The sequence below is a fragment of the Heliangelus exortis genome, chromosome 9, assembly GCF_036169615.1.
Source record: "Heliangelus exortis chromosome 9, bHelExo1.hap1, whole genome shotgun sequence".
Taxonomy (NCBI): Eukaryota; Metazoa; Chordata; class Aves; order Apodiformes; family Trochilidae; genus Heliangelus; species Heliangelus exortis.
Window position 1 is genome coordinate 4,404,188 of NC_092430.1, and position 27,079 is coordinate 4,431,266.

The following is a 27,079-nucleotide window of genomic DNA, read 5'->3' on the forward strand; positions in this document are numbered from 1 at the left end:
AGCAATTGCTTTGTCAAAACTATCTGTTTCATGACTGGATTGTATTTCAGAAATCAGCATTTTAAAACAACCAAGTAACAAAAACAGCTGATGAAATTCTGCCCACCTCAACCAGCTGGAAAACTAGCCAGGTGGAGAAAAAATAAAATAAAAGAATCACCAGCTGCAAACAGATACTGCTCCATATTAATATATAACAGCTTTCCCCTTTTCTAGTCACTTCATCCAGATGTTCCAGAAGGTACTGTTGGTTCAATTAGAGGTGATATTTTAGAAGTGTAAAGTAAAAAACAACTCCACATTTATCATTCTAAAATGAATGTATTAAACAAGCATGGTTCCACAACACAGCTCAGCCAGCCATCAGCACTGAACACCACCTCACAGCCAATCTCACCTGGTGTTTGACCACACACTGCTTCACAAAATATGACACAAAATACGACAAAATATGCTTGAGCTTCATGGTATTTGAAATTCCACATATTTTTCTGTTTTCAACAGATTCAACGAAGCAGAAATACAAAACATGAAACAAAATTTTAACTATTTTTTTTCCCCAAGAATCATACCTACTAAAGTCCTAATGAATCTCCTACACAGAGTTAGATTTCTATCAGAAAAAGGCTGCTGTCTATTACTCTCTGCCCGTTTATAGAAAAATTTGGAATGAAGCAGTCAAGCCTCAAATTGACATCATGTTCAGCCTGGTAAAATGAAGTTTCACTAAACAGGAAGGCAAGATCTTTTTTCAGAGTTCAGTCTTTCATGCTCTGATTACCAAGAACATTCCTATTGTAGATGGATGCTCCTTATACAATTCAGCATGATGAAGACAGTGGTGTTTTCACTAAAGTGGAGGTTTAACTTTCTCAGAGGCAGAAAACATTAAATTCTGATGGAAATTTCAAAAATCTATATTAACATTAATTATTTTAGGGGAGCTGCAACTGTAGCTTGTTAGATTCTGCACACCATATTTTAAAAAAACACAAAACCAACTTAAGTGAATTAGTATCTCCAAATACTTTAATTTTGTTGTGATTAAATATTTAAGATGCATTTAAAAATTGAAATGCATGCAATAAGTAGCACCAGTGTTACAGAACTTTTGGTCAAGCATGGAAAGGTTGTATCTGTGCATATATAATGTATGCTTCTTGATGATTATGCATAGAAACTGCCTTAAAAAGTGCTTTATCACCACAGTGCCTTCCAAATTAAATGCACCCCTGATCATTTACCCTCTTACTCATTTCACTGGACACATGAGGACTGTTTACTCAGTATTTTTAAGGACATTTTTTTTACCCCTCAGGAGAAGTGGTACTGCCAGGAAAAAGCACACATGCACACGAATATATAATTTGCCTGTGCTTGAGAACAAAAAGGAAAGGAAAAAGGAATTTTCAAAGTTAAACACACTGTTCTTTCACACATCTTAATTCTGGAATGCAAGAAACCTCTTTTTATTAGCAGCAATATGTTAGGTCATTCAGCCATTAAATTTCAAGAATGTTCCTGTTAGCAAGTCTGCTGATTAGGATTAATTAGGGAGGTGGAATTTTTTACATGGAACCTGATCACAGGCTTTAGAGGAAGTATGAAAAACACACAAAAAAAGAATCACAGCTCCTGCAACAAAGGAACCAAACTTTAGATGCTAAAATATTTTAAGCAAAATTACTTTTCCTTCAAGAATCCTTACTCCACATGGAGTCACACAGACGTGGAAGAGAGTCAGAGCATATGCAACATGGAATGCTCATCCAGGTTGCCCTTAATTTCTGTCCCTGAAGTGATGAAGTGCAACAGAGCATATGTTAAGAACTTACCTGCAACTTACATCTGTCACCACCAGTGCCCTGAAACCTAAAATGACAGGGTGTTTTTAACAGTAAAAACCCTACTAAGCAATCATTCTTTTAACAAACTCGACAGAAGACTATAAATACAGGCACTTGGCCAAAATCCAATCCCAAAACTTCCACGAAATTCCAAAGCAACAGAATAGAAGCAATCTGCCCCTTAGTATCACAAGCTGCCATTTCTAACAGTACAGTGGCAGCTCTGTAATTTGAAAGATGCCTTATTAATTACTATGATGAAAAAGAAACAGTTTAAGTGTAAAAAAATATTTATTTCAATTTTGTATACAAAAATTCAAAATGGCTGAACAATTATTAGTACTGACTACTTCTGTGACTACATAATAGCAAGTATTTCTAACATCACTTGACAAAACTGAGTGCATTTATCATTGTAATCATGTTTTTTATTTTACTTACTTATATTTTCAACTGACTAGTGGCTAATCCAGTGGCTTTAAATAATTGAAACAGAGTTTAACAGACACAATAAGTTACACAAAGTTTTGACTGGAGTCTGGTTAGTCTGAGTTCCTCACTGACATTGAATTTAAGATATGAAAACTCTAGGCAGTTTTTTGATACTTATTTTTAGTGAGCAAAGTTAACTGAGAGTATCTGCTCTTCTATTCTGTGGCTACTGCACATCTACAACAAACAACCAAGACCAAGAACACACCAACCATTGGCATTCCTGAAAGGTCTTACAATCTGCCAGAAAATTCTACATGAAACCAACAGTGTTCTTGTGCTACCTGAAGGAGTTCATCCAGAGTTACCCTGAGTGCAGCCCTGTCTTTTGGCATTTGGAACCTTGAGCCAGGTATCCAGTCTAACAAGATTATGCTGCTGCTTGACATAAAAAAAATAGGTATGAGAAGGATGGTAAAAGTGAGAATGGCACAGGAGAGAAAGAACAGCTTGTGCATTTTTCAGCAAACAAAAGTTTCCTTACAACCAGCAGGTGTACCCTTTTCTTAAAGATTTAGCTTAACAATTTTTTTTCTGCATGGAAAATCGAGCACTATGGTTTTTTACATTTGCACTACAACTCCATAGAAGAGTGGACTTCATAAAGCACAAACTGCTGATCTCGTGTACCTGGAAAAGAAACCATTAAATTGTTCATCCTAATGGTCTACTGAATTAGTGCTGAAGAGGTTTTAACAGTTCTGTGCCAAAAACTAAGAAGCAAATTATTCTTGTGCAGTCAACACCTCTTCACTGAAAACAGTCACTGAGATGTGCCCCCAGTTTCAGAAGATTTTTTCTATCATGAGGAAAAAAAGGAAAAAAAATCCACCTGAAACTGGGCAATGACTGTTTTTTTGAGTGATACTGGAAACCTTCAGGTTCCTTCATTAACATTACTGAGCAGGACAGCCACTGCGTGACAAGCCTGAGGAGAGGCTCTGACAGAAGTGACAACTGAGCTCACTCATCTCCTATCAACTACTCTGGGGCTGGGTAGAAAAATTCTTTCCAGAAAATGAAGAAGTCAAGGCAGGCTGTGTGAAGGCAAGATCTCCACAAGTCTGCAGACTCTTACTGCTGCTACTGGACACCAAATGAAACACAGACCAACAGGAGAATCTCTAAAGCTGCACAAACAGCAAATACATGGCACAATTTCCAAGCCTTCTTAAAAAGAGAAACAAATGCTTTACAAATACAATAAGCTACTGAATAAATACATTCTTTGTATGGCATGTCCACTTCCCATTCATTAAAGCTCCTAAAAATCTCAACTTTACAAAGGGAAGTATTTTATTTAAAATAGAATTATTCAGAAAGGTTTAGAAAATACTAAGTAATTACAACTCATTTTTTTTCCCCATAGAAGTTCTAGATAAAACAGCATGCTTTAAGGAAGACTGCAAAACTCAAGGCTATATATTTAATAACTTTAGGGTAAGGAGTACTTAGGGTAACTATTTTTAACACAGTTTGCAAGACTGCTGAAAAAGCCTAAGTCTACACTCTCATGATCTTGCTGTTGTCATCCAAGCAATCTTTTCAAGTGACCTTTCACATGCTGATTCTCAGAACAGCTCAGCATAGGTAAACAGAGACAAGTGTGTCAGGGAAAACTGCATAGTTTTACAATAAGTTAAAAAAAAAAAAAGTAATGTTTTTTTCATCTGTTATTAAGAAAACCTGTTTTCTGAGAATACCAGTAGTAAAAAAGCAAAGGAATTCTTGAAGATACACAAAAGATTTTAGGGAAAAAGACAGTTTGGTAAAACCATCAGTGCATTTAATATGGAGAATGCCTGAGACCACATTTAGATTCCAGCCTCATACTTCTTTTGCAAGTTACAATTTTGTGCCTGAACTCGGAAAATCTGCAGTTTTTCAACTACTAGTAAAAAAAATGGGAAAAATATTACAAACTAATCCGCAGATTACAGATAAACCTGCAAATATTTTGGTAACTCTGGATAGCACTTTATAATTTACATTAACACCTGCCAGTTCCATCATCTCTCAAACCTACGAAGCCTTTGCCTTCTTATTTCCTCTTCTGAATGCTGCTCATGTGGAAGCCAAAAACCATAGGGTCGCCGTGCATTATTGTATGCTGCTCCACCAAAATCTACAAGACACAATGGAAAAGAGAGTTTTATTCTCTGATTTGAGAAAAATGAAAATGTTTCCTGTAATCCAAAGCATCACAACGCAAAGGAAACAGGGAGTTGTTATGTTTCCAGTTCTGATGGTTTCAGGGCAATCGTGGCTTCCAGAAACAGCTCTTAAAGATAGTAGGAAAAAAAAAGGAAAGGGGAAAGGGGAAAGGGGAAAGGGGAAAGGGGAAAGGGGAAAGGAGAAAGGGGAAAGGGGAAAGGGGAAAGGGGAAAGGGGAAAGGGGAAAGGGGAAAGGGGAAAGGGGAAAGGGGAAAGGGGAAAGGGGAAAGGGGAAAAAGAGAAAAAAGAGAAAAAAGAGAAAAAAGAGAAAAAAGAGAAAAAAGAGAAAAAAGAGAAAAAAGAGAAAAAAGAGAAAAAAGAGAAAAGAGAGAAAAGAGAGAAAAGAGAGAAAAGAGAGAAAAGAGAGAAAAGAGAGAAAAGAGAAAAGGCAAAAAAAACCCCAAAAAAGAACACAAAAAAACCCAAACCAGAACCTAAAGAACACTCAAGAATCTAACAAGTATTAACTTGGTAACTCACATTTTTTCTGATCTCTACTTTATACAGTAAACTCCAGATTTTTAAACTATTTAAATGTCCTCAGAAGTTACTTCTGGCAAAATAAGCTTTTGTTTTTCCTTTTAGTATTGGATTCCCACACGTGCTGACCCAGACCAGATGCACACACACAACTCCCACCCGTAGTTGGCAGCAACCAATTTCAGAAATAAACCACACGTGGCAGCTCAGCTAGAGAGAACTGTAAGAGAACAAGTTAATCTGAACAGAAATAGCACACCAAGAGCCAAGGATCTTTGCTATGGCACTCCAAGAAAAGAACAGGCTACTCCAGCAACTCTTCAGAATTCCTGTAGTCTCTGAGGAAAGAAAGAGTTAAAAGGTCGTGGTTAAACACCTACAGCTGAGGGAAGACAAATGAGAGGCTGCCTCATAAGCACAGGTACAGTAGTAAGGAGAAGCAGATTAGCTTTAAAGGACACACAACAGCCTTTAAAACATTCAGTGTGTTTTTTGAAATTTAACACAGGATCTCATTTAAGTTCACAAAAGTGATTATGGATGACCAAAAGTTCCTATGAGGTTCATTTCAGGATGGGTTTCAAACCCAGCTGTGTCCTGTGTCAGCAGCTCTGTGGCAAACAAGTAAGGGCTGTCTGCAGGACACAAAGTCAGGGAGTCCACTTTATGGAGCCTCCCTGTTGGTGTCTGAACCCATTAGAAAGCATCTTAGTTTGCAGAGCACTTGCCAACAAATGTATGATTTTGTCAAAATATTACAACACGTTGCTAATTTTCCTTCAGTGTTTGCCAAGTCAAACTCTTGGAAAATGCTTCCAGTTAAGTAGAGCTGCTCAAACTCTGATAGGAGAGTTAAAATTAAAATGCCTACCTGATCATAAACCCTGATTTTCCATTTCAGGGCTTAGTTGATGCTGAATAATTCACCTCACTTGTTAAAAGCCATTTGCAAGAAGAAGATTTCAAATCATAGTAAGTACTTTTATAAAATACAGAAATAGGCTGTTCTTCTTCTTCATTCTTCAATTAAATAACATTTATTTTGTTAAATCATAAAGTTGATGAAAATTAGTATTAAAATATTAATATACATAATATTAATATAATATATAATATATATAATATATATAATATTAATATATTAATATATTCTGCTGCCATACCTACCTGCATGATCTATTTGAAAGAAACAAGGCCTAATTATAAAACAAAATTAGAGACTTTCCTACATGCTCTGAATGTTAAAGCATGAGCAGATACCACTACTGGACAAAGAGCAGGAGTTTCTGAGCAGAACACTGACAGCTCATGCTACACCAAATGACCAACATGATTAATTTCCAAAAGTGTCCAACCCACCAGAAACTAATTCCAGTCCCAAAACCAAACATCAGAAACAGAAGAGATGTCAGCAAAGGGGCATGAGTTGATCCTATCAATGTTTAAGCCTCAACCTTAAGAGAGCTTCACATCTGAATCCCAAATTTGAAAGATCTGATAATCTTGTAGTAGAAGCACAGAAGGTAGAGACTATTAACATGCTGAATTGCTTTAAGCATTTTGGAAACAGATGCTTGAGGAGCAATTTGCTAGTCAAATGATAGAGCTTATAGCCCATGCAGATCCCTAGGTTTTAGTAAAAGATGCCCAAGACAACAGCTGCAACTGGGCCAATGTTTCTCTCCTCCTTCAAGAAATGAAACCAAAAGGAGATAGGGCATATATTGGCTTGGAATATTAAATTTGCACTTTTAATTGTGCAAATAAAACTCTGTTAGCAAGCAAGGTGATTAAATAAAAATAACTCAGCCCCTTGCACTGTACCTTCGAGGGGAGGCAGCAGGCACTGGGCCAGTGCTGTGGCAGGGCCTGGGGACATGGGGTGCTCCCCCAGCAGATGGCACAGGAACCACAGGGGCTGCCAGGGGAAGGAGTGCAGACTCCAGCCAACAAAGCATTCCGCCTGGTAAGCAGAATTAGGGTTATTTTGAAACAGATGGGCTCTAGAGAAGCTGCTGCACTGAATATTATCGAGTTGTTTATTGTCTGGCTGGTTTGAAACCCAGGGATTATTTGCCAGCATCTAGCAGTTTCTCTGTCACATCAGGTTTCATCAAAGGGAAAGCAGAGTGAAAGCCACTGGAATACAGAGATACTTTGTTCTTTACTACAAGTCCTAAATGCAGAACTTAATTTGCTGTTGTGTGCAGTGCTTTGCAGCACAATGTATGTCCTCACGAGACCACCTGCATAACCAGCATCTTAGCCCTAAAGCTGAACACTTCACATAGCCATCTTGTAGGCAAAATTGAGAGGATTCTTATAGATCTTGTTATCAATTAGAATTTCCCTGGTGTTCTTCTCATGTTATGCATCTGCAATACAATGCTGTCACCCTTGGACAAGCACAGGCTTCACACTGCAACAGTGATCAGCTCAAAGCCTCCTGTCCTGAATCTTTTTCACACTCATCAATTCAACTACCAAAACATTGTTGCCAGATACATGATCTAGAAGAGCAGACAAGAGGAGGTGAAAAACAAGAGGTTAGTGACAATAATCATTCTATAATATTTTAGTGAATATTAAAAAAAAAAAAAAAAAAAAAAAAGAAAAAGAGACAACTCAGTTCCCCAAGGAAGCACACAGGTGAAAAGACACACTGGACATAATTGGAATTAGAAGTCCCAGCTACATCAGTCCAACAATAATTCAGAACTGCTCTGTTGAGCACGACACATGAACCCCCAGCCAAACTCACTGCAAACACAAGCAGACCACTCCACAAACCAGCACAAAGTGTTACACAGAAACACCAGAGATTGATCTGTCAGTGGCCCAGCAAGCCTTGTTTGACAGCAAAGCAGAACTTCTGCAGCCAGCTGGCAGTGCAAATGAGCCTTCATATTTACTCTTCACTTCTACACTGCCCTCTGAGCATCAAGGTCAGATGTAAGGACAGTTTGAAACATGCCACCCTGACAGTGTAATCCTTATACCTGTGAAATGTGTGTGAAGTGTGCATTGTTTGCTCCTCTGCATGAAACTTGGCATAAGGAAGAAAAATCAACTGGTCATTTTTCAGGGTGAGCCAAACAGACGAAAACTCCACGTGGGGTTTTAGTTCTGCTTGTAGTACAAGCCACAGAAGTGGTACATCAAATACACTCCTGATTTTTCCTCCTCTCACAAGCAATGGGTTTGCAGAAGAGTTGTTTTAAGGTTCAGGAAGAGTTTATCAAGCTACCAAACTGTGAAAGTCTGACTGACAGAAGTATTTTATCAGGTCCCTGGTGAATACTAATGCCTAGGTAAACAGTGAGGGTAGCAAACAAGCAGCACTGCTGTATTTATTTTTCCTGCTACCTTCCCTTGTGTTAAAGAGGAATCTAGATTATTTTGTGAAACCTTTGTCTGCAAGAGTTCTAAGGCTAAACAGAGCTGACTGTGCCATAAAGATAGGCTTTGATAAAGAAAAAATAAAGAATATTTTGGTTGAATAAGTTATGATACTCACTAACTGCCCTGGTATTAGTGAATGTGATACCCATAAAAAAACACATGTACAAACACATACAGTGCAAAGAAAAAAACCCACACTTTCCATTTCAAAACAACTCATTTTCATAGGAGCTTTGCTGTAGAAGATAGTCACAGAAAAGCAGTAGGCTCTTTGCATAAAGCTAACCTGTCTGCTCACCTGTGCCAAGAGAAAAGCCCTCAGTAAGTGACATCAGAAAAAAGGTCAAAAGGTAATTTTTAAGATAGTCCCAATGAACAAAATACAAACTATACACAACCTGTAAAATTAATCCAATGATAAAACTAGAGTTAAAACAGTAAATCATGGGTCAATCCAAGATTGGGAATATTCACTGACCCTAGTCTGCCACTAAAATGATCCCCAGACTAAGTTTATTAACATCCATAAGGATCTTGGTATACTTAAAATCCCATTTGGAAAAAAACACACTTGGTTTTTCCTTTGCTGCATTTCTTCTTGCCTAACAAAATGATACACAACAATAAAGAAACCCCAGGCAGTATCCATTTCCCAGTGCCAAGACTAAGAAACCCAGATGGAGAGATGGCTGAAGACACCAACACAGGCTGGAGCCACTCCACAGCACCTACCACTTTTTCAGAAAAGCAGGAGAGTGCTTTTATGTAGCCCACACACAGCTTCTTCTCATTATGCTTACAGCTGTTCAGCAGAACTGCCTGTTCTCCAGCAAGGTGACCCTGCCAAACCCACTGTGAAAGGAACAACATTTGTTCCTTTAAGAAAAACTTCAAGTTACTGAGGGGAAAAAAAAAAATAAAAAATCCAGAGACAGCTGAAATGGGTGAAAAGACTCCCAACTTGTATCACAGACTTAAATCAAAAACCAAGAACAGCCTCTACCTCTGTATGCAAACCATGCTTTCATAAGAGATGTAGTATGAATGTAAGAACTTGTCTGGTTACAAAGATTTAACTATTTCTTTAAAGTGATTTCTTCCTATTTTAATCTTCTTGGCAACTGAAACTTCTGCAAGAAAAAAAAAATCAGGCAAAAGAAAGCTGCATTAGCAGTACCTTCAAAAATATTTGCATAAATCAGAAGTCACAGAAAAATATAAACAGCAACCTGTATATATTTTAGCATTAAAATCTCAGTAAATAGACTTCGTGTCAGTACTATATGCTTTGTCAATGTAAAAGCAAGTAATTAATGAAATTCTTACTACAAAATCTTGTGGCAATAAGCAGAACCTAAGAGCAGCTATGTCACTTGTTGCCTGAAGACCAAAGGAAGTTAATCCTTCAGGCAGTGTTTCCAAAATCACCAGATATGGTACCAGGCATTTGACAGAAGGAATGAAATATGTGCTACAGTGCAAGAAATCCACCACCTCCAGATTGCTAAATACTGAATACAGACATCTCAGTGCAGGGCCATAATAAAGGACAAAACACAGAGCAAAACAGCCTTGAAAGGGTGTCACACCACCTGAAACTGTGTTCTAAACTGTTCTCAGTTTACTTACATCACAATGCTTCAGTTTTTTCTCTATTTTCTTAACTTTTCACACAAGTGATCAGTGCAAACGCTGCATCACTCGTGGAATGAATATCCACTTTTAAATTAACAGCATCTGTCTTTTTGTCCCTATATAATGCAACTCAGGAATGCTCAAAACCTTAGGCAATATTTTATGCAACAGTGGACAGAGTTTTCCCAGGAAAGGCAGATGAGAGCAATGGCAAACAGTTTGATACACTTGCATAACCAACTTAAATGGACTTTGGATCAAACCCAGTTTTTCTTAATGATATTTTAACAGAACACAGCTCTTCCAGTTTGCTAAAAAACTGTTGATCCACCTTCTGTATGTCATTTTGTTTCAAAGGCAAGCAGAAAAGGATGCACACAGAACTCCTGAGCACTGAGCAGGAAGGGAGGAAGAAAAAACCAAAAGCCAAACTACTGAAGATCAGAGTAGCACTATGTTTTCTAGAGCTGATTTGCCCATCAAAAGCACTCTCTGAAGTTTTCCTCCAGGTATCTGAAGGAATCCCCTCCACACAGTACTCCTGAAAGGAAATGATGCCTCTTGCAGTAGACTGCCAGGTGTTCTGTGTGGATTTATATACATAAAAATCCTAAAGACATGAAGAAAAATATTTAATACTGAGGACAAGAGGAGACAGTGGAAATGAAGAGGCTCATTCCCCCAGTTATGCTAATTCTGTAGAAGTCTACAAGGCCTACAATCTAAAATCTTGAACACTATAATCAGTGAAGCAAGCATGACTGGTCCTAAAATGTTTATTAACCAAGTTTTACTCTCTGAACCCAAATAGCATTGTTTTAAAAAGTGAAAAACCTCATGAAAATACTCAAAATTTAAGACATGAGTGGACTCGTTTCTTAAGGACAGAGACTAAAGGAGACAAGCCTAAACTTACTATTTCCAAGGTACACAATGAAGATATTTAGGAGTATTTTTAACAGTAAAGTGTGTGTGAAGCTTGAACCAATACTACCACGTGTACTGCAGCACTTCAGAGAAAACTCTGTTGAGGAGTTTTGGGTTTCTTCCTTCTAAATTAAAACTATATACAGTTTCACTATAAAATATTAAGAGCATATTATAAATATTAAGGGTATAAATATGTATATTAAATATACATGTTTAAAAAAAGTCTGAAAAGGAAAATTCCTTTGTGGAGAGACATGAGCTTGCAAGGCACTCTTAACATCATTGAGACTGAAAGGCAGAGACTTAGAAGTTTGACTCAAAAAATTGCAACACCACAACAAAAATCTGTATCCACAACCCACAGTAATCAAGATCTGCTAAGCAGCATAGCAAGGAAACAATGGATAAGAGATACTGGGGTTACAGTAAGGATGGTTGCTAATACTCATGTGTTTAAAAAATGGCAGATATATTTCAACTTCATCATAAAACCATAGAGTTTGATACTAAGTATCAAGGGTTATAATACTTTTTTAGAATCCAAGCTGGTTTTTCTAGCTAAAGGCAGAATTTTTGCAATTTGCAGAGATTTATGAGATTAAGAATGAATACTAAAAAATAACCTGGTGAAAAAAATTATTGCTGTTTAAATCAAATCTTGTTTGAGACAACAATGTATCTAAAACTGTGAATGAAAAGAATATAATTAACAATTCCTTTCAGTAAATGGACCCAAATCATTATAGCAGTTTGATAGTCTTAAAACTGATGCCTATATCCCATAAACAACCCCAGCAATTTATTTTGTTGCATTAGATACTAATTATTGTCATTAAGAAATTAGCATAGAAACGGAACTGTGGTTCTAGAATGCCTGATTATGTGGTGGATTTAGACTAACAATGTATCAGATTTTCAGAGAAGTTTAATTAGAGTGAAATACTGAGCTTAAATTCAGTATGTCTTAATACAAATTAGTTTTTAGATGGGGACAACTGATCCCTGGAAATTCTGGACTATGCCACTGATTCTTTAAATAACTTAGTAGGATACTAACACAGTGATTTATAAGGATGGATAAAGATTCCAAATCCATAACAGACCACATTTTTGTGGTGTAAAATGCCTGAATAAATGTATTTGTCCAACTATGAAGAAAAGTAAATTAGTGCAATGCTTTTTTATCCCAGCTACAGAGCAACTGTGATGGTTTAAATGTCATAGTTGGGAAAAAAGATTGATATGGTAAGAGAGTCCTCAATTTTCGTTGAGGTACCTGTTTTTACATTCATTTAGCTATTTCAAATTATTTTATGTAGTTTTTACTCAGGTTAAGTACCTGTTTCATCATGCATGCAATTGCAAGCACCTGTGAATGTCATGCTTAAAGGAGAACTGTACTGTGTTCAAAGGACAGTGCTCATTGCAGCTAATTATTTTTCAAACTAACTGACAGGGAAGAGTATCCTAATTGCTCCTTCACACCACAAATTTCATCTCAGGCTTTGTGTCAGTAAAACAGCTATGATCAATTACCTGCCTTATATTACTTCTTTGTGAAATAAAGCATCTGCCTATAGGCAAGCTTAACCTTTCAGCAGCTTATTTAAGAAAAGGTTTAAGAGTTCAGCTCCAAGATCTTGCTTTTCCAGACTCATGTTCTCCAGCAGGCAGGAGGAAGAGGTGCAAAATTAAATGGCCATCTACAAATAAGAATATATTCCCCTTTTACAGCTGCAAACTTTGTCCAAAGACAACCACCTGACAGAAACACAAAGACTGATGTAGACTTAATGCTACAAATGAAAGCCAGTGTTCCACATTATTACATGAGAGCATTTAAAATGTATACTTCTCTAGTTACTTAACCTATCATTTCTCAGTGTTAATTTTATTCTTTTTCCTTGATAGTTTTTTTAAAAAAAACAAAACACATTGCTCATCCTTGCCAATAACATTTCAAAATGCTTCATATTAAAAGCTTTGAACGATTTCTCCAACTTAGTGTTAAAAATTAGGTAAAATGAAAGCCAGTTCCACTTTATTACATGAGAGCATTTAAAATCTATACTTCTCTAGTTACTTAACCTGTCATGATTTCTCAGTGTTCATATTATTCTTTGTCCTTGATAGTTTAAAAACAAACAAACAAAAAAACAAACAAAAAAAAACATTGCTCATCCTTGCCAATAGCATTTCAAAATGCTTAATGTTAAAAGCTTTGAATGATTTTTCCAACTTAGTGTTAAAAATTAGGTAAAATATCATACAAAAAACAGGCAATGTTAGATCATATTGTTCCCAAAATCTAGTACTAACATAAGGCAACACATAGCTATGACTTGGTAAAGTCCCAAGAGAGCATTAACAGAGAGCAACTAATTCACTATCTTTTACTGGCAAGCCACATGGATTAAATGCTATTTTGATTATTTTTTTTTTTTAATAAGATTCTCCCTATTTTCTAAAGTTTTCAATAGTGTGATTAAAGTGGGATTCTTCAGACTGCAGTAATTTCCAGGACAAACAGACAGATGTTGAGGGACAAACAGACAGAACTAAGCTTGAAGAAGAAATGTGAAAACAAAAATTAAGATAACTACAAGAAAAAAAAAAAAATCACTTGAAAAAGCCCTCATTTCCCTAAGCATCTGAACTTAAATAAAATTTTCAAATAAATTTTTCAAACTGGAAAGGCCTTTTTTTATTGCAGTCTCCAGTCATCTGCTGCCTTTTTAAAAGCATGCTGTAGGTAACACACGTGCTTTGTAATAAAAAACAAGACCCCAGAAGGTGTGGAAGGGATGATGATTTGTCACCATATTCATTTCACAATTTTCCTTGGAATTTCTTTGGCATAACACAGTGGTGTAAATTAATTTTCCAAGCAAAGATTTATGAAGGGTGCTCTGCATTTTAATGGTTGCAGTTACAAGTAGAGGCTTCTGTAACTTTTTCCTAATGAATGTTTCCTTGCACCCAGGAAGACAGAATACCAAGATTATAAAAAAGGAAATTGTCACTGATGAACTATTCAGCCAGATTATTATTAAGATTAAATATTACAGATTCAAAAAATTTAAGAAAATTAAAAATCTATCCAGTCTCTTCAGTTAAGGAGGGCCAAAATCCTTTGGCTGAATTCCCAGAATCATCCACATTGGCATGCAACAGATTAAAGAGGAATCAGTGTTTAAATAAACAATAAAAAAATCTCAATACCAGACAACATATACTATCTGTAAATTTCTGCCCTTTGTTTTATCACTTCAATATAAAAGATTTTCATAACCTATGTAAATCTTATGTGATACTCTAATAATTTGCTGTCAGTCCTACTAAACAAATTTTCCATCAAGTCTTGAAGTTTTCAGAAGTTGAGAAACATCCTACACATTATGCTTTCCCTTCTTGATTTCATTTGCATTAGAGGACGATAAAATATATCCTAATAAATGTATTTTATACTCATCTAATTAATTTCGGTTAAACCCAAGCATTTTTATTTATAAACATTTCTATTGGTTCTTTTTAGGTCTTTCAGCTAGCTAGAATGCAGGGGTGGAAAGTAAGAAAACAGTACATTGCTTGTCAATCAGATTTGTAGCAAAAATATACAAATTTTAAAGACTGGCATCACCAGTTCTATTATACCACTTTATACTGCTTTTTAGAGTATTCTAAGACTTTTTTTGACATGGAAATTTAGTTCACTTAGGGATATTTTGTTATAAAAGCATTTGTTTTACCATAAGAGTAGCAAGAGTTAACAATCACAAATCACACTAAGAGAATGTTACTGCATCCTCACACCATATTCTCTGAAGAATTCTACCAAGAAACTTTCATCTGCTTCTGAAAATATAACCAAAATGCTCTGGGGGGTGGGGATTAACAATACATCTTCCCCCTACCTCCCCTTTCAGTATGAATCATAACTTGAAATATAAAATGCAATAACAATCCTACCTCTCTCATTAAGGCTGTTTAGCACTGCCCTCTCAAGCTGTTCTTCTTCAGTAAGTCCACCTGTATACTCATAATAGTTCCTGGGTGTTCTGTATTGATATCCTGAATAGCCATAATGCTCTGTAATGAGAACACAAAAAAAAGAAAATAAGCTGCTCCTGCCAAGCAGAAGACTCTCAAATCAATTATTACCTTCATGCTGTCTTTCTTCCACAAATTATTTAATTTGGGAAAGCAAAAAACTGTTAGGATTCAATAACTTCTACAATATATGTCATGAATCCATTTCTATGATTCTACGCTTCTTCTCTAGAGAGTCAGACTATGGTAACAGAAGAGAGAAAAAAACAGAAAAAAAAGGATCAAACATCTCTGTTTTTTTTTATAATGGTCATGAATAATTGTCACAGAATTGCCATTTTATATTCTTCTCCAGCAATCTGAAATTCTGCCATTTCTCAAATGATCTCAAATAACTTCTGGTTAGAAAAGATTTTTATTTTTTGTAATCAGTATTAGTCATTTTTCACACACTTTAAATGCCTTTAAGTCACACTGGTTACACTTCAGAGATGTAATTCTGCAGAATAATAAAACTGCAGGACACCATTTAGCTGTTATATGTATTTATATGTACACACTCTGGATGCAATCTTCATGTATTCCCCTCTGCATTAAGTTAGTACGAATGAACAGTTCCTCAGCCATAATTTTTTTCTGTAGACTGTAAAACTGAATGCATGAAGACTAAAAAAATTCTAGTACAAAAACCATGAAGTTACCTGATTAAAAAAAAAGGATGTCATATTTCATGTTTGTTCTATTCCTGTAATTTTTCATTTGTTTGATGTCATCAAATTGCAAGTGCTTAGAATCAGAAATATTTTATTTTATGAGAAAAAGTTTGGTAACACCAACATGTTCAAGGGGCTCCCATGAATCTATGCTCTTTATTCATGAACTGCATTTTAAAAAAAACTAATTCAGTTACTAAATATTTTAAATTCCACTTAAAATATTTTGTTCTTCTGGCGTTGTTTCCTTGTACTGTTTCATAAAATCTGATTGCAAGTTCAGCTATTTTTCTATTTAAATTGGTATTTAAAAACAGACAGTAATAAATCAGCACTACCAGAAAATGAAAAATTAAACAAGGTAAGGATGCATTGTATATGCATCATGAGCCTATGACACTAGAGAGAGCTTCCTTAATCCCAGATGGCCACATTTATTACATGTATCATACACCAAGCAAATGGCTGCATCTTCCATAGAGACTTCTGCAAATAGAATGACAAAGTATACACACATGAAACAAAAAACCACAACCTTTAAAAAATTCTAGTTCTAAGTAATTTTAGATAAATGAACTTAGCACACACAAAAAAAATTAGTTACCTCTAAAGCCAAGCTTGGAAAGCAGGATAATTCAGGTTAACCCTCTCCTATACCTCCCTTTTGTCCCCAACTCCAAGAAACACCATGGCTACTTTGGAGACTGCCCAAGACATGCAAAAACCCCAAGACTTTCTGGTTCTCAACACACTATAAAGTTTTTTTTTTCCTCAAGTGCTGTGTAGCCCCCCCATCACGCCACATGAATTACATGAAATCTCTTCCCTTTTCCCTGCTTAGGAAGAGCTGTGAAAAAAAAAAATAGAGTAAGGGGCTATACAGAATCTGTTCCTCTTCTACAAGGGTGGTCTTTTACACTCACCCAAGCTCCAAGCAGCTGGTGTTTGTGTTTGTTCACCCACCAGACAATACTGGAATGCTGATGGAAGATCTGGTCTCTCTGAATATGGAATACAGAGGAATGCAAGCAGCACACCTGGGCCCTGGGGGACTGAACTGTGCCTGTATTTAGGTGAACATCTCCAACTGGGCCATGAGGACAGGCAGCTGCTGCTCACTACAGAGTCTGTGTTCACATCTTTTTTCATTTCATTATAAATTTTGTTTTATTTTTTGGCTGGGTTTTGGTTTTTCGCCTTCTCAAGTCTTTTGACTTGAGAACTGGAACAATGGAAATTTTGGATAAAGTTACAACAGTCCTTGTTGCTTTTGGTATGGAAAGCAGGTTCAGATTTTTTTTTTTAGGTGCTGCCAAGCAAATGCTTCAAAAATATTCAAGGGCCCATAACTTCCCTTATGGGAATTATTTAATGTAATAAAAAGAGAGCTAGATCACAGAAGACAAAATGTGTCACAGAGAATAAAAGCAGGACTAATTTTGGCTCAGTGTGGCTCCAGCAGAAGCACATCTCACAAAAGGGTATAAAAAAACCCCCAACCCTGCATGACTAAAACATCAGAGAACCATAACAATGATCAAACATATGAAATAGTTGTCATATAAGCAGCCATATAGACTACAACTTTTCAACCAGAGAGAAGACCACGGTGATTACAGGAGTGAAGTCTATAGACTATAGAACCATAAAGAATATGAAGAAAGTACATAAAGAATGAAGGTTTGGTTTCCCTTTCCAGAGAATAATTAATGTGCACCAAATGAAATTTGCAGCTAGCAGGTTCCAAACAAAAAAAAAAAAAAAAAAACTGACAGATTTTACACTAGAAAGTAAACTGTGAAAATCTTCTGTGATGTTTTAGGTGTTAAAAGAGTTCATACCAACTCAAAGAGTTTTTGACAAATTCATGGAAGGAGAAAACATCACAGGCTATTAAAGCCAAATTTCTCCCATAAAACTTTCAAGTAAAAAAAACAAAGAACTAAAACTTTCTTCTGAGAATATTCTTAAGCCACAAGCCACTACACACTGACAGGTATTTGAGGGAGTTATCACTATATGTTTATCCTGTTCTCACAGCAGATGCCTTGGAAAGAGTATAATGAAAAAAACTGCAGGAAAGAAGATCCACAAGGCTATAGATCCCTTAGCTTTAGTCCAACTCATTGCCCTTCTCTCAGCTGGCTTCCCTTCTGCCCTTCCCAGACAAGGCCTCCACCTATTATTTCTATACATTCCACATATAATTACTCAACGTTCTGCATAAGAAGTCAATCAAAGATGCTACATACAATGTATGTCAGTATTCCAACTCTCCATCTATACACTGTGAAGATACCCTAAATATATTCTGATGGAGAGTGAGGTTTTTTTAATGTAAATCACTTGTTTTACATGAAGTGTGCAAAGGAAGTTCCTTGTCAGAGGGGAAGGAAAGAAACCTTTCTAGGACGGAACAGATAAAATTGCCAGATTAGGGCAGATTTACCAAGGTAAAAAAAGGCTGCTTTCAACAGGCACAATTTCCAGCTGCACCTTATGCAAAAGGGGTGCTAGCTCTGCATGAAGTCATGACCTTAATTTGAGGTTTTTAGGCTCTTGTAAAAAATAGATCACCTTTCCTTAAGAAAGGAAAGGTGTGACATGGCCATAGAAGTAATAAGGTTAGCAAATAAACATATGTTTAAAATATTTTGAATACGTTTCCATTTAACTAGCTCTGCTATAGGTTCTCCATCATTAGGAAAAAGGATTTTTCTCTTTTAAAGCTAAAATAAGTTTTGAGATAAGTGGGTAAGAGTATTTACCTGAAAAGTAGTCCCTTGGCCGGGCAGGATCAGTGAATGAAGAAATGCCACCTAAGAATAATATATGTATTATTAGAATAAAATAGTTAGGTTGTCTTTATAAAATACAAAATCAAATTTCAAGTAATTCCAGACTCTTGTTTCATAAGATACAATTATGGTACAATGGGTATCTATGAATTTTTTTTGTATCATTGAGAGAATGGGTAAGCTTGTATGTTCTAGATTTTAGAGTAGTGAGGCGTGTTTAAGCAACATTAGAAACCTGCAAACCAACTTAGATGCTCTCCAGAAAACAATTTCTCCAGTGAGACAGACTGAACATTGGTAAAAAATAGGTTAAAGCACAGAAAACTGAGGACTGGAATAACACTGCACTGTTTCTGTCATGCTACACAGGAGAAAACTATGGCCTATGCAGTGGAACACTCCAGATCTGTCACACAGCAGCTTTCACACCAGCAGGATGCCCAAAGTAAGTGTCACTAACAGTCCCATGGGTTTATTCAGACAATTCTAGAATTTGGTTTGGAAGGGACTTGAGAATCTCCCTAGTCCAGCTCCCACTCAGAGCAGGGTTACTTATGAGATCAGGTTACCCAGTTAGGGCTTTATCTTGTCAAGTCTTGAAAACATCCAAAGATGGAGACTGCAGACCCTCTCTTGGCAGTGTGATCCAATGCTTGACAGTCACACCAGTCATCAGGTTTATGCACACACCTGCCCTTGTGCCACAAAAACATGCAATATTGACATTTAATTGATGTGGCACTACAGCTGTTCACTCCAGTGGGGTAGGAAATCTGATGCTTTGGTCTCTATTTTTCCATTTGAACCTGCTAAGCAGGACTTGTTATGCTCTGGCATGTTTTTACAGATTTATCACCTTTCATTTAAAATGACATTTTCATTGACATCTCCCACAAAACATTTTACTCTAAACAAACATGACAAAGATAAGTTTAAAGTTATTCCTCTAAATAAAAACAGAGAGACACAGTTATATCATCCATATTTAAGAATATGTTCTTTTGTACTCACTTGAATAACCAGAGTATCTTTAATTACCTGAAAATTTGCTGTAATGGCCTAAATTTCTAGATTCAAGACTCAATGAATTTAAGAAATAAGTGTCTAATGCAGATTTTACAGATTAACCAAAATCATATACCTGCACAGGCTTTCATGATCTTTCTCAGAGGTCCCATAGTGTACATCAATCCAACAAGAATCCCTGACAGATGCCCAGCAAAAGAAGTCCTATAAGAAAAGGAAAATCTTGTGATTAAAAAGGAAGGCTTTTTTGTAGGCATTCTGAGGGGAGTGCAGAATTTGTTATAACACAGGAAGTCCCTGACTAAGCATAATGAAATTATCTGACTCCAAGAACATAGTCCTAAGTTTTGTTTCCTCATAACTACCCTAAAATTGGTAGACAGGTCGTTACAGAAAAGTAACTAGCAAATAGCCTGAAGAAGCTGGAGCATAATTGGTGAGAGCATTTTAATTGCTTGTTTAAAGGACAGAATACTGTTTCCCTAAAAGCATTTAAAGAGTGAGGTAGGACACTGGCTTTAATCTATAAAAAAGTAAAGGCACAGAATCTACATCTAGGTAGGGTCTACCAAAACCATTCAGTTTCAAGTGAAAGCATAAATACAGCACTTCATACTGGATGATGAACACAATCCTACAGTGAGTCTAAGATAAGCATGAATATAAAAGTGCCTTTAAAAATACAATGGGTGAAATGAATCTTTTCTATACATACTAACAATTTCTTTTGATGACCACTGCCATTTGCATTGGAATGAAAATGCTCTAAAATCTTTGGGAAATCATCAATATGGAAGCACACGTTTACAGGACAATAAGGAGTATTTTGTAAATTCATAAATCAATTTTCAACAAGCAGGCTACGGACTAAGATTAAACTCGTATGTCTAATCAGGTTTAAAAATTAATTAAGAGTAAAGTCTTTTGGGTTTAACCAGGTTTAAATATTATTTCTAAATGGTTCAACTTCAATGAAGTTAGACAAACCAAAACATGAAGATTTCCTACCATATGCAATTAAAACCAACTCAGACCACAGAATTTATACTGACTGTCCAAAGATTCAACTAACTGGAAGCTTTTTGCCTTTATAAAGCAGAAATTAAACCTCTCTAACATAGATTTAAAACATTGCACCTCTTACATCCATCAGAAACTGAGAAGAGTGACACAGATGATAGAATATATGCTCATGACAATACAGCTTCCAGGCATCACTGGTAAAAGTGTATGAGAAAATGTGTCACCAGAGGGAGATAAACATTAAATCTAAATTCATTCTTTTGCCACCTACTTAACCACAAAATTGTGTTCTGTTAGGCAGACCTACAGTTCTTTCCTGTAAATAACCTTCAATTTAAAGCAACTTCTAATATCAGCATATGCCAAAATAGGCTTTTTACACTATTCATAAGAATAGCAATGAGTTAACTAGGTAAGAAGTGACTGCTCCTTTTTAGCTAAATTAGTTAAGAAACATTCTCATGATTGCAACATGATGAACTACTGCCCTTTTCCTGCTAGTTAATAATGAAAAAATAATAGTATTTTTTTCCACAGTAACAATTCTCAGTTATATAACATAAGCTCAACTTCAAATGGAAATAAAAGCATAGTTCTTGAGGTTTTAAATGACATTTTTTTCCTAAATGTCAATGAGCTTTATCAATATTAACTTATGTTCTCTCTGGTACAAAGAAATTCAAATGGTGTCTCAATTTTTTGTTTGAAAATGTAGATATTCCCAGAGACCTTATCTCAACCACTAGCTTTGTACTAGCAATAATCATGCAGTATGTATAAACACTGTTTCCTGAACATCATTTCCATTAAACTGATGTGTACATTACTTCAGAAAAATCTTCTAAGCAGATTTAATTTTTCTTTTTCATTTGGCTGTGTAACTTCCATGAGCACTGGTATCATTAGAAGGAAAACCACTTGGACTGCACCTGCCTTTCATGTACGAGAAATTCTGACCCAATCTTTCCAAGTTTCTCAGTATTAATTTTTATATTAATATAGTTCCGATATCCTTACATAAATAAAAATCAGTTCTCCACTGTTGGTACAGATATCCTGAATTGATTTTAGACTGTTGTGTCAATCACCTGACTCAACAAATGCCAACTGATCAAGAAAGCCTACACCTATGACCTAACTTCCATAACATTTCCCAACAGAAAAGGCCAAAGTCTGGCAGACTTTATTAATTATACATGCAATTATACCACAAGACATAGCAATTATTTAGCAACAGAAGTAAGTCTTCAGCTTGAACCACTGCTGAAGTATTCTGTGGTAAAATCTTATTTCTACACATCTCCTGCTCCAAGATTAGACTGGGAAGCACACTTTCACCAGCCAAGCAAACAGGAATAATATCAGTGACATACTACAAGAATCTAGACCATTTTTATTTTTAAAAACAATTTTTGATACCATAAGAATCATATCTCATACATTTATAATGAAGTTTATTTCAAAACTAACACAACCAGACTTAAGTAATATTTGAATTTTAACTCTAGTCTAGGAAACGTTCTATCTGCTACATCACAGTATCTGTTTTGCAACTTAAATCTTTCTGAAATGTGGGACATTGTATACAATGGGATTTGGTAGCTTGTAAGTTTGGTGTATGTACTTTGCATATATTCTGCAATACAATAGATGTTTATAGTATATTATACAAGAAAATTACAGATTTGCAACTCCAGAAGAGAACAGCACTGCTCGCACAAGTTAGGGGGAGATGAACTGTGCTGCCAGAACTGAACACACAGGAAAATTGAAGGAGGTGATTGGCAAGACTGCAAGATGGTAAAACTGCACAAAATTTGCAGAACACTGGGTGATAGCTTGATGATAAATTAGAGCAGTGACTACAACAAACTGGCAAAGGGACAAGGACAGAAATAGCAAGCAAACAGTGAAATGCTGTTTTGCTAACGAAGCCCTTGGTACTACTGTGTATTAGTTTAGTTTTTTTGCTGAAAACACACGTCCCTTTTTTGCTTGTCCATCAGCTTTTTTCACCTTTCCTCAAATACTCAAGTAATACCTTCTGGGCACAATATTCCAGGCAGTTGAGGTTTATTAAAATTTTATATTGAAAGGTGGTCAAAGCAGAAGTTGTTAAGGAAAAAAGCAGACTCCAGTCTCAACACTCCATCTGGATACCAGCTAATACTACACATCCTTCATAATATATTTCAAATTACTTCAGCCAGCCCAAATATCTGTGAAATATTAAATGCACTTACCCTGGGGAGATTAAATGAATTGCCACCAGCTCCACCCAACAAGCATATTTACTGGGTATTGGCCATCCAAAGACACTGCTGACTCTTCCTGGGTTGTAATGGTTGTTGAGAACTTTCAAAGCAAACAGAACTCCTGCAAACAAGAAGACATCACATAGACAGAGGACTACTGGTACCCAAATAATAGAGAAATTAAACAATTAAACTGAAATTGAAGTACCATGCAGTTTCACAGCATCATGAAGCTGTTTTTCCCATGATACTTTCAGTGACTTAAAAAAAGGATAAAAAAATTCCTTTAAGTTGCTTTTCAATGTCTGCTCACTGTAGCCACTCAGGTATTCAAACCAATACAAACATAATTTTTAAATGGGAGTTCTAGTTGACATAATAGACAAGATTGAAGTCAAAACTATTCTGTCAGCTGAGAAAAACCATTACTGAAAACAAGATAAACATATGCACATGAAGCGTAACAGAAAGCTCAAATTCTGTATTAAGGGAAAATCAGCTTACATGTATTTCACAATTTTTTGTTGCTGAAAAGTAGATAAAATCACCCTTAATCACAGTAATCATTCTATTCTAATTGACTGAAACTGTTTTATCATGCAAGCAATAGCTGATATGACAGAGTGAATGTGTATAATTTATAGGAACTTGCAAAATGTTTTGAAGAAGCTCCTCTTAGAAAAGCTTACACAGTTGTTTAAACATATATATATATCTTTATACATATTTGAAAATTGTCAAGGAAAAGATATGACATGGAAAAGACAGAGCTGAACATCAATACAGGTACACCAAATAAAAATGTTAAAAATGTTTCCTTCACCCTCTTAACAGGATAGAGAACAAGAGACAAAACTCCTGTATCTATCCACTCATGTAAATATTGTTACTCTAGGATCAAATATAAGCAGGAATGTGTGAATGCATATAAACACATTTATACTATTTGCTGATGATAAAAACTAGACTTGCTCAGAATCTAAATATACTAAAGGGGATAAATATTCTAAACTGTGCTGCTGCTGCTGTTGGAGTCATCTCCATCCAATCCATCCTTGGCTCACTGGAATCCTGCCTGTACAATTTTTTGGTTTTGTTTTTTTTTTTTTTTCCAAAGGTTTAAGTGGCCATTGGGACTGACCTGGTGTATTGTCAGGTTCTAGCTTGGGGGACAAAGGGCAGGTCTGTTTCATCATATAAAAAAAAAGAAATCAAGGCATCCTAAAACTGTTAAAACCTGGTATAGTCAATGGGTCGTAAATATACTTGCAGGTCAGCTCTTAAAGAAACAATTATCAGAAAAATACACATTTTCTTTAACATCTGTTCCATATACATGATACTTGTCTCAATGGAAGAGAAATTACCTATCCTTCCTGTTGAGAATGTTGATGGTTGAGAAAGATAACTATAAATCCTGTCAGAGCTACTTTCATCTGCTGCCCTAGTAATGTAATAATGATCAATTGCACGTGCCTATAGGCTGCAGTCACACATTTCCAAGCTTGGAATACTGAAAAGGTGCTGCAGAAGCTAAGTCACATCAGAATATGTTGCAATCTTGATGTTAGACCTGAACTGTCTTGCAGAACATGTAAATTAAAATCCATTTAGGTAATCCTTAATGTGACAAAAAGCTTGACTTTATGTCTTCTGCACAAATGGCTTGGATCATCAGCAGGTGAGTCCCACTTTCTTTTTATATTAAAAAAAATATATAAATTCTATACTCCAGCCAATACTGTAGTATTGCTCAAGAGTCTCTTGTAAGGAATTAAATGGGGACCCAACCTGGCTCATTACCAGTGCCTGCCCTGTCTGCCAGCACCACTGCTGCTCAGTAGCTTAGTCCCTTCTGCTGTCTTGGGAAGCCATAAAATTGCAACACCTTGATGGCTAAATTCAATTTGCCTTCAGCTGGTTCAGGGAAAGGAACATGGAAGTTGCTGACTAAGAAAGAAACTGGAGACCAATCTGGTGAAAAGTACTGCGTAAGAATTAAACCTAAGAAGTCCAGCTGGGACTAGACTTAGTACAGATATTTTGGTCATTTTGCCACTAATAATAAAAATTCAGTAGAGCTCTGTAGCCACTGTTGGGGAGCTAAATCCTCCACAAAGGAATATCCCAAGGGACCAGAGCAGCAGGCAGGTACAGTCCCTGAGAAATTGTGCAGAGTGATGGTAAATGCAGCTGGCCAGGAGCCCGGATCTCCAGACACAGCCTCCAGACAAAGCAGGGCCAAAAGAAGTCAGGAAGAGAAGTGCAATAAAGAACAGATGCAGTGCTGCTCAGACAGGGACAAAGCTTGTGCTTAAAAGCAGCTGCTGAGTAATGGGGGGAAAATCTCCCAGGGAGCTCACACACCACTTCTCCCACTGGACTGGGGTGGGTTGCAGTTGCCCCACACCAGAGCTGTCCTCAAACCCCTGAGGAGGGAAGGTTGCACTCAGGGCCCTACAACAACCATAAAGGCCTCTTAGAACTGGGCATGTCTCATTACCAAAGGGATTACCAGAGAGTTTAAGATGCTCCATCCAAATGACCAACTACCAGGATGCTCCAGCTAGTACCAATTCAAACAGCATTAAGAATCCCCAGAGCTGCTGAAACACCTTTCTCATGAGGCTGAAAAGCAGGGCTTGCCTTCTAATGTTAGGTCTCAGTTGCAGTACTTGAAGTATAAGCTTTAAATCACCACATACATGCACTTGGAATGCACACCTATCCATTTTCTGTACTCAACAAATACTGATATGTAATACCTATAAATATTTACATACAGAAGTTGGACTGTGGATCTTACCTGAAAAACCTACAGCACAATTCATTTCATATGAAGGATCATCCAGAATTTTCATGAGCATGAATTCCAGCACCATGTATACAACTCCAATCAGCACTGAAAATACTGCAATTATATATGCAAACCACATGCTCTTAAGCCTTCTTTCCAGCATAATTCCCTTCCAAAGCATGGAAATCATGTTATAATATAAATGCCAGTCATCTGCATGGTGGACAGGAGAAAGCAGCAAACGTTGCCAGTTCTTTTTGTAGAAGCCTTCATGGACACTGATACAAACTTCAGGCAGTGGCTGCACAGGATTCAGAAAAAGAAAAATATTCAGTGCAAGCACCCCAAGGGTAACAGAAGGAATGTTCTGGAGTCCAATTTGAGAAATTTGATAAAGCAGCAAAAGCAGCCCAGCACTGACTCTTCCCTCTCTTCGCTGCATTATTTGTATTCAGAGAGATGTGAAGATTATTCCAATTTTGAGTCTTCTGCCTGAATTCAAAACCATGCAAGTTTTGGAAATTCTGAAAGAAAAAAAGATAACTCCATTATTATATTTATACAGGGGTGTTTTCAAGATTGTGGCTATTTTTTTTTTTTTCTTTTATACAAAGCAAACTATACAAGGTAATCAGCCAAGACCTCTTTTGAGACCTTTTATTTTAAAGTGAACACATAGGAAAACAAGAAATCACCTTTGAATAGTGTCATCATTTAGCAAAATTAAACTTGCACAGGGATGAACATCAAACATGATCAACCAGAGGATGGCCAACCTTCTCTACAATTTAAGTGAAGCTTACTTCCATCCAAGTTCACACACATAATTTAATTAATACCAGCTCAAACAGTAAAGTTTAAGTTATTCTACTATCTGGATTTCTCTTTAAAGTGCATTTATACTTATTATAGCACTTTAGGAAAAAAAAGTGCCTACCATCCCTAAAACAACTGTAGCAGAACAGAATGCAATTAAGTGCATTTGCTACATTAAAAGGAAATTCACTAACTACACAGGTGCCTTTGAACAGGTTTCTAATTCTCAGAATTTAATTAGAGACCTCAGCTGTATTGTCTACAAAGTTCAAATGAGCTAAGATCTCTTAAAGTATAAATTGATTGTTACAGATAATTAACATTGTTGGCCTTTTCAGTTTGAAAATCAGTGGTCCAAAAAGTACTTACCAAAGGCTGTAACTCTCTTTTTTCCTCATTACATGCCCTGATACAAGGTAAACCAACATCCCCACCCTGTTCTTACATGCATCTACCCAAACCTCTGTCTTTTCTTGGACCACTGACACATTTTTTTCCCACCACAAAAAAAGTTGATATTAAAGCTGTCAGAATTGAAAAGTCAACATCACTTAAACCTAAATTGTGTGGAAACCTCAACATCTTGTCATGCCACGTTCAA

General features: G+C 36.3%; 1 protein-coding gene across 6 annotated transcripts in view; it reads right to left on the reverse strand.

Moving 5' to 3' along the window:
* Positions 1–2,119: 2,119 nt before the first annotated feature.
* Positions 2,120–27,079, reverse strand: part of RHBDD1 (rhomboid domain containing 1) — a 30,642-nt gene continuing 5,682 nt past the window's right edge. For 4 of the 6 annotated variants that reach the window (XM_071751761.1, XM_071751763.1, XM_071751762.1 and 1 more), the window contains exons 2-7: positions 25,672–26,186; positions 22,854–22,986; positions 19,703–19,791; positions 18,532–18,582; positions 14,970–15,089; positions 2,120–4,464 (exon numbers count right to left, since the gene is read on the reverse strand). In XM_071751761.1, the coding sequence (XP_071607862.1) occupies positions 4,349–4,464; positions 14,970–15,089; positions 18,532–18,582; positions 19,703–19,791; positions 22,854–22,986; positions 25,672–26,104 (942 nt within the window). In that variant the 5' untranslated portion in view covers positions 26,105–26,186 and the 3' untranslated portion in view covers positions 2,120–4,348. Of the gene's footprint in view, positions 4,465–14,081; positions 14,138–14,969; positions 15,090–16,367; positions 16,611–18,531; positions 18,583–19,702; positions 19,792–22,853; positions 22,987–25,671; positions 26,187–27,079 lie in introns of those variants that run through there. The other 2 variants (XM_071751764.1, XR_011727376.1) reach the window with 2 other exon arrangements.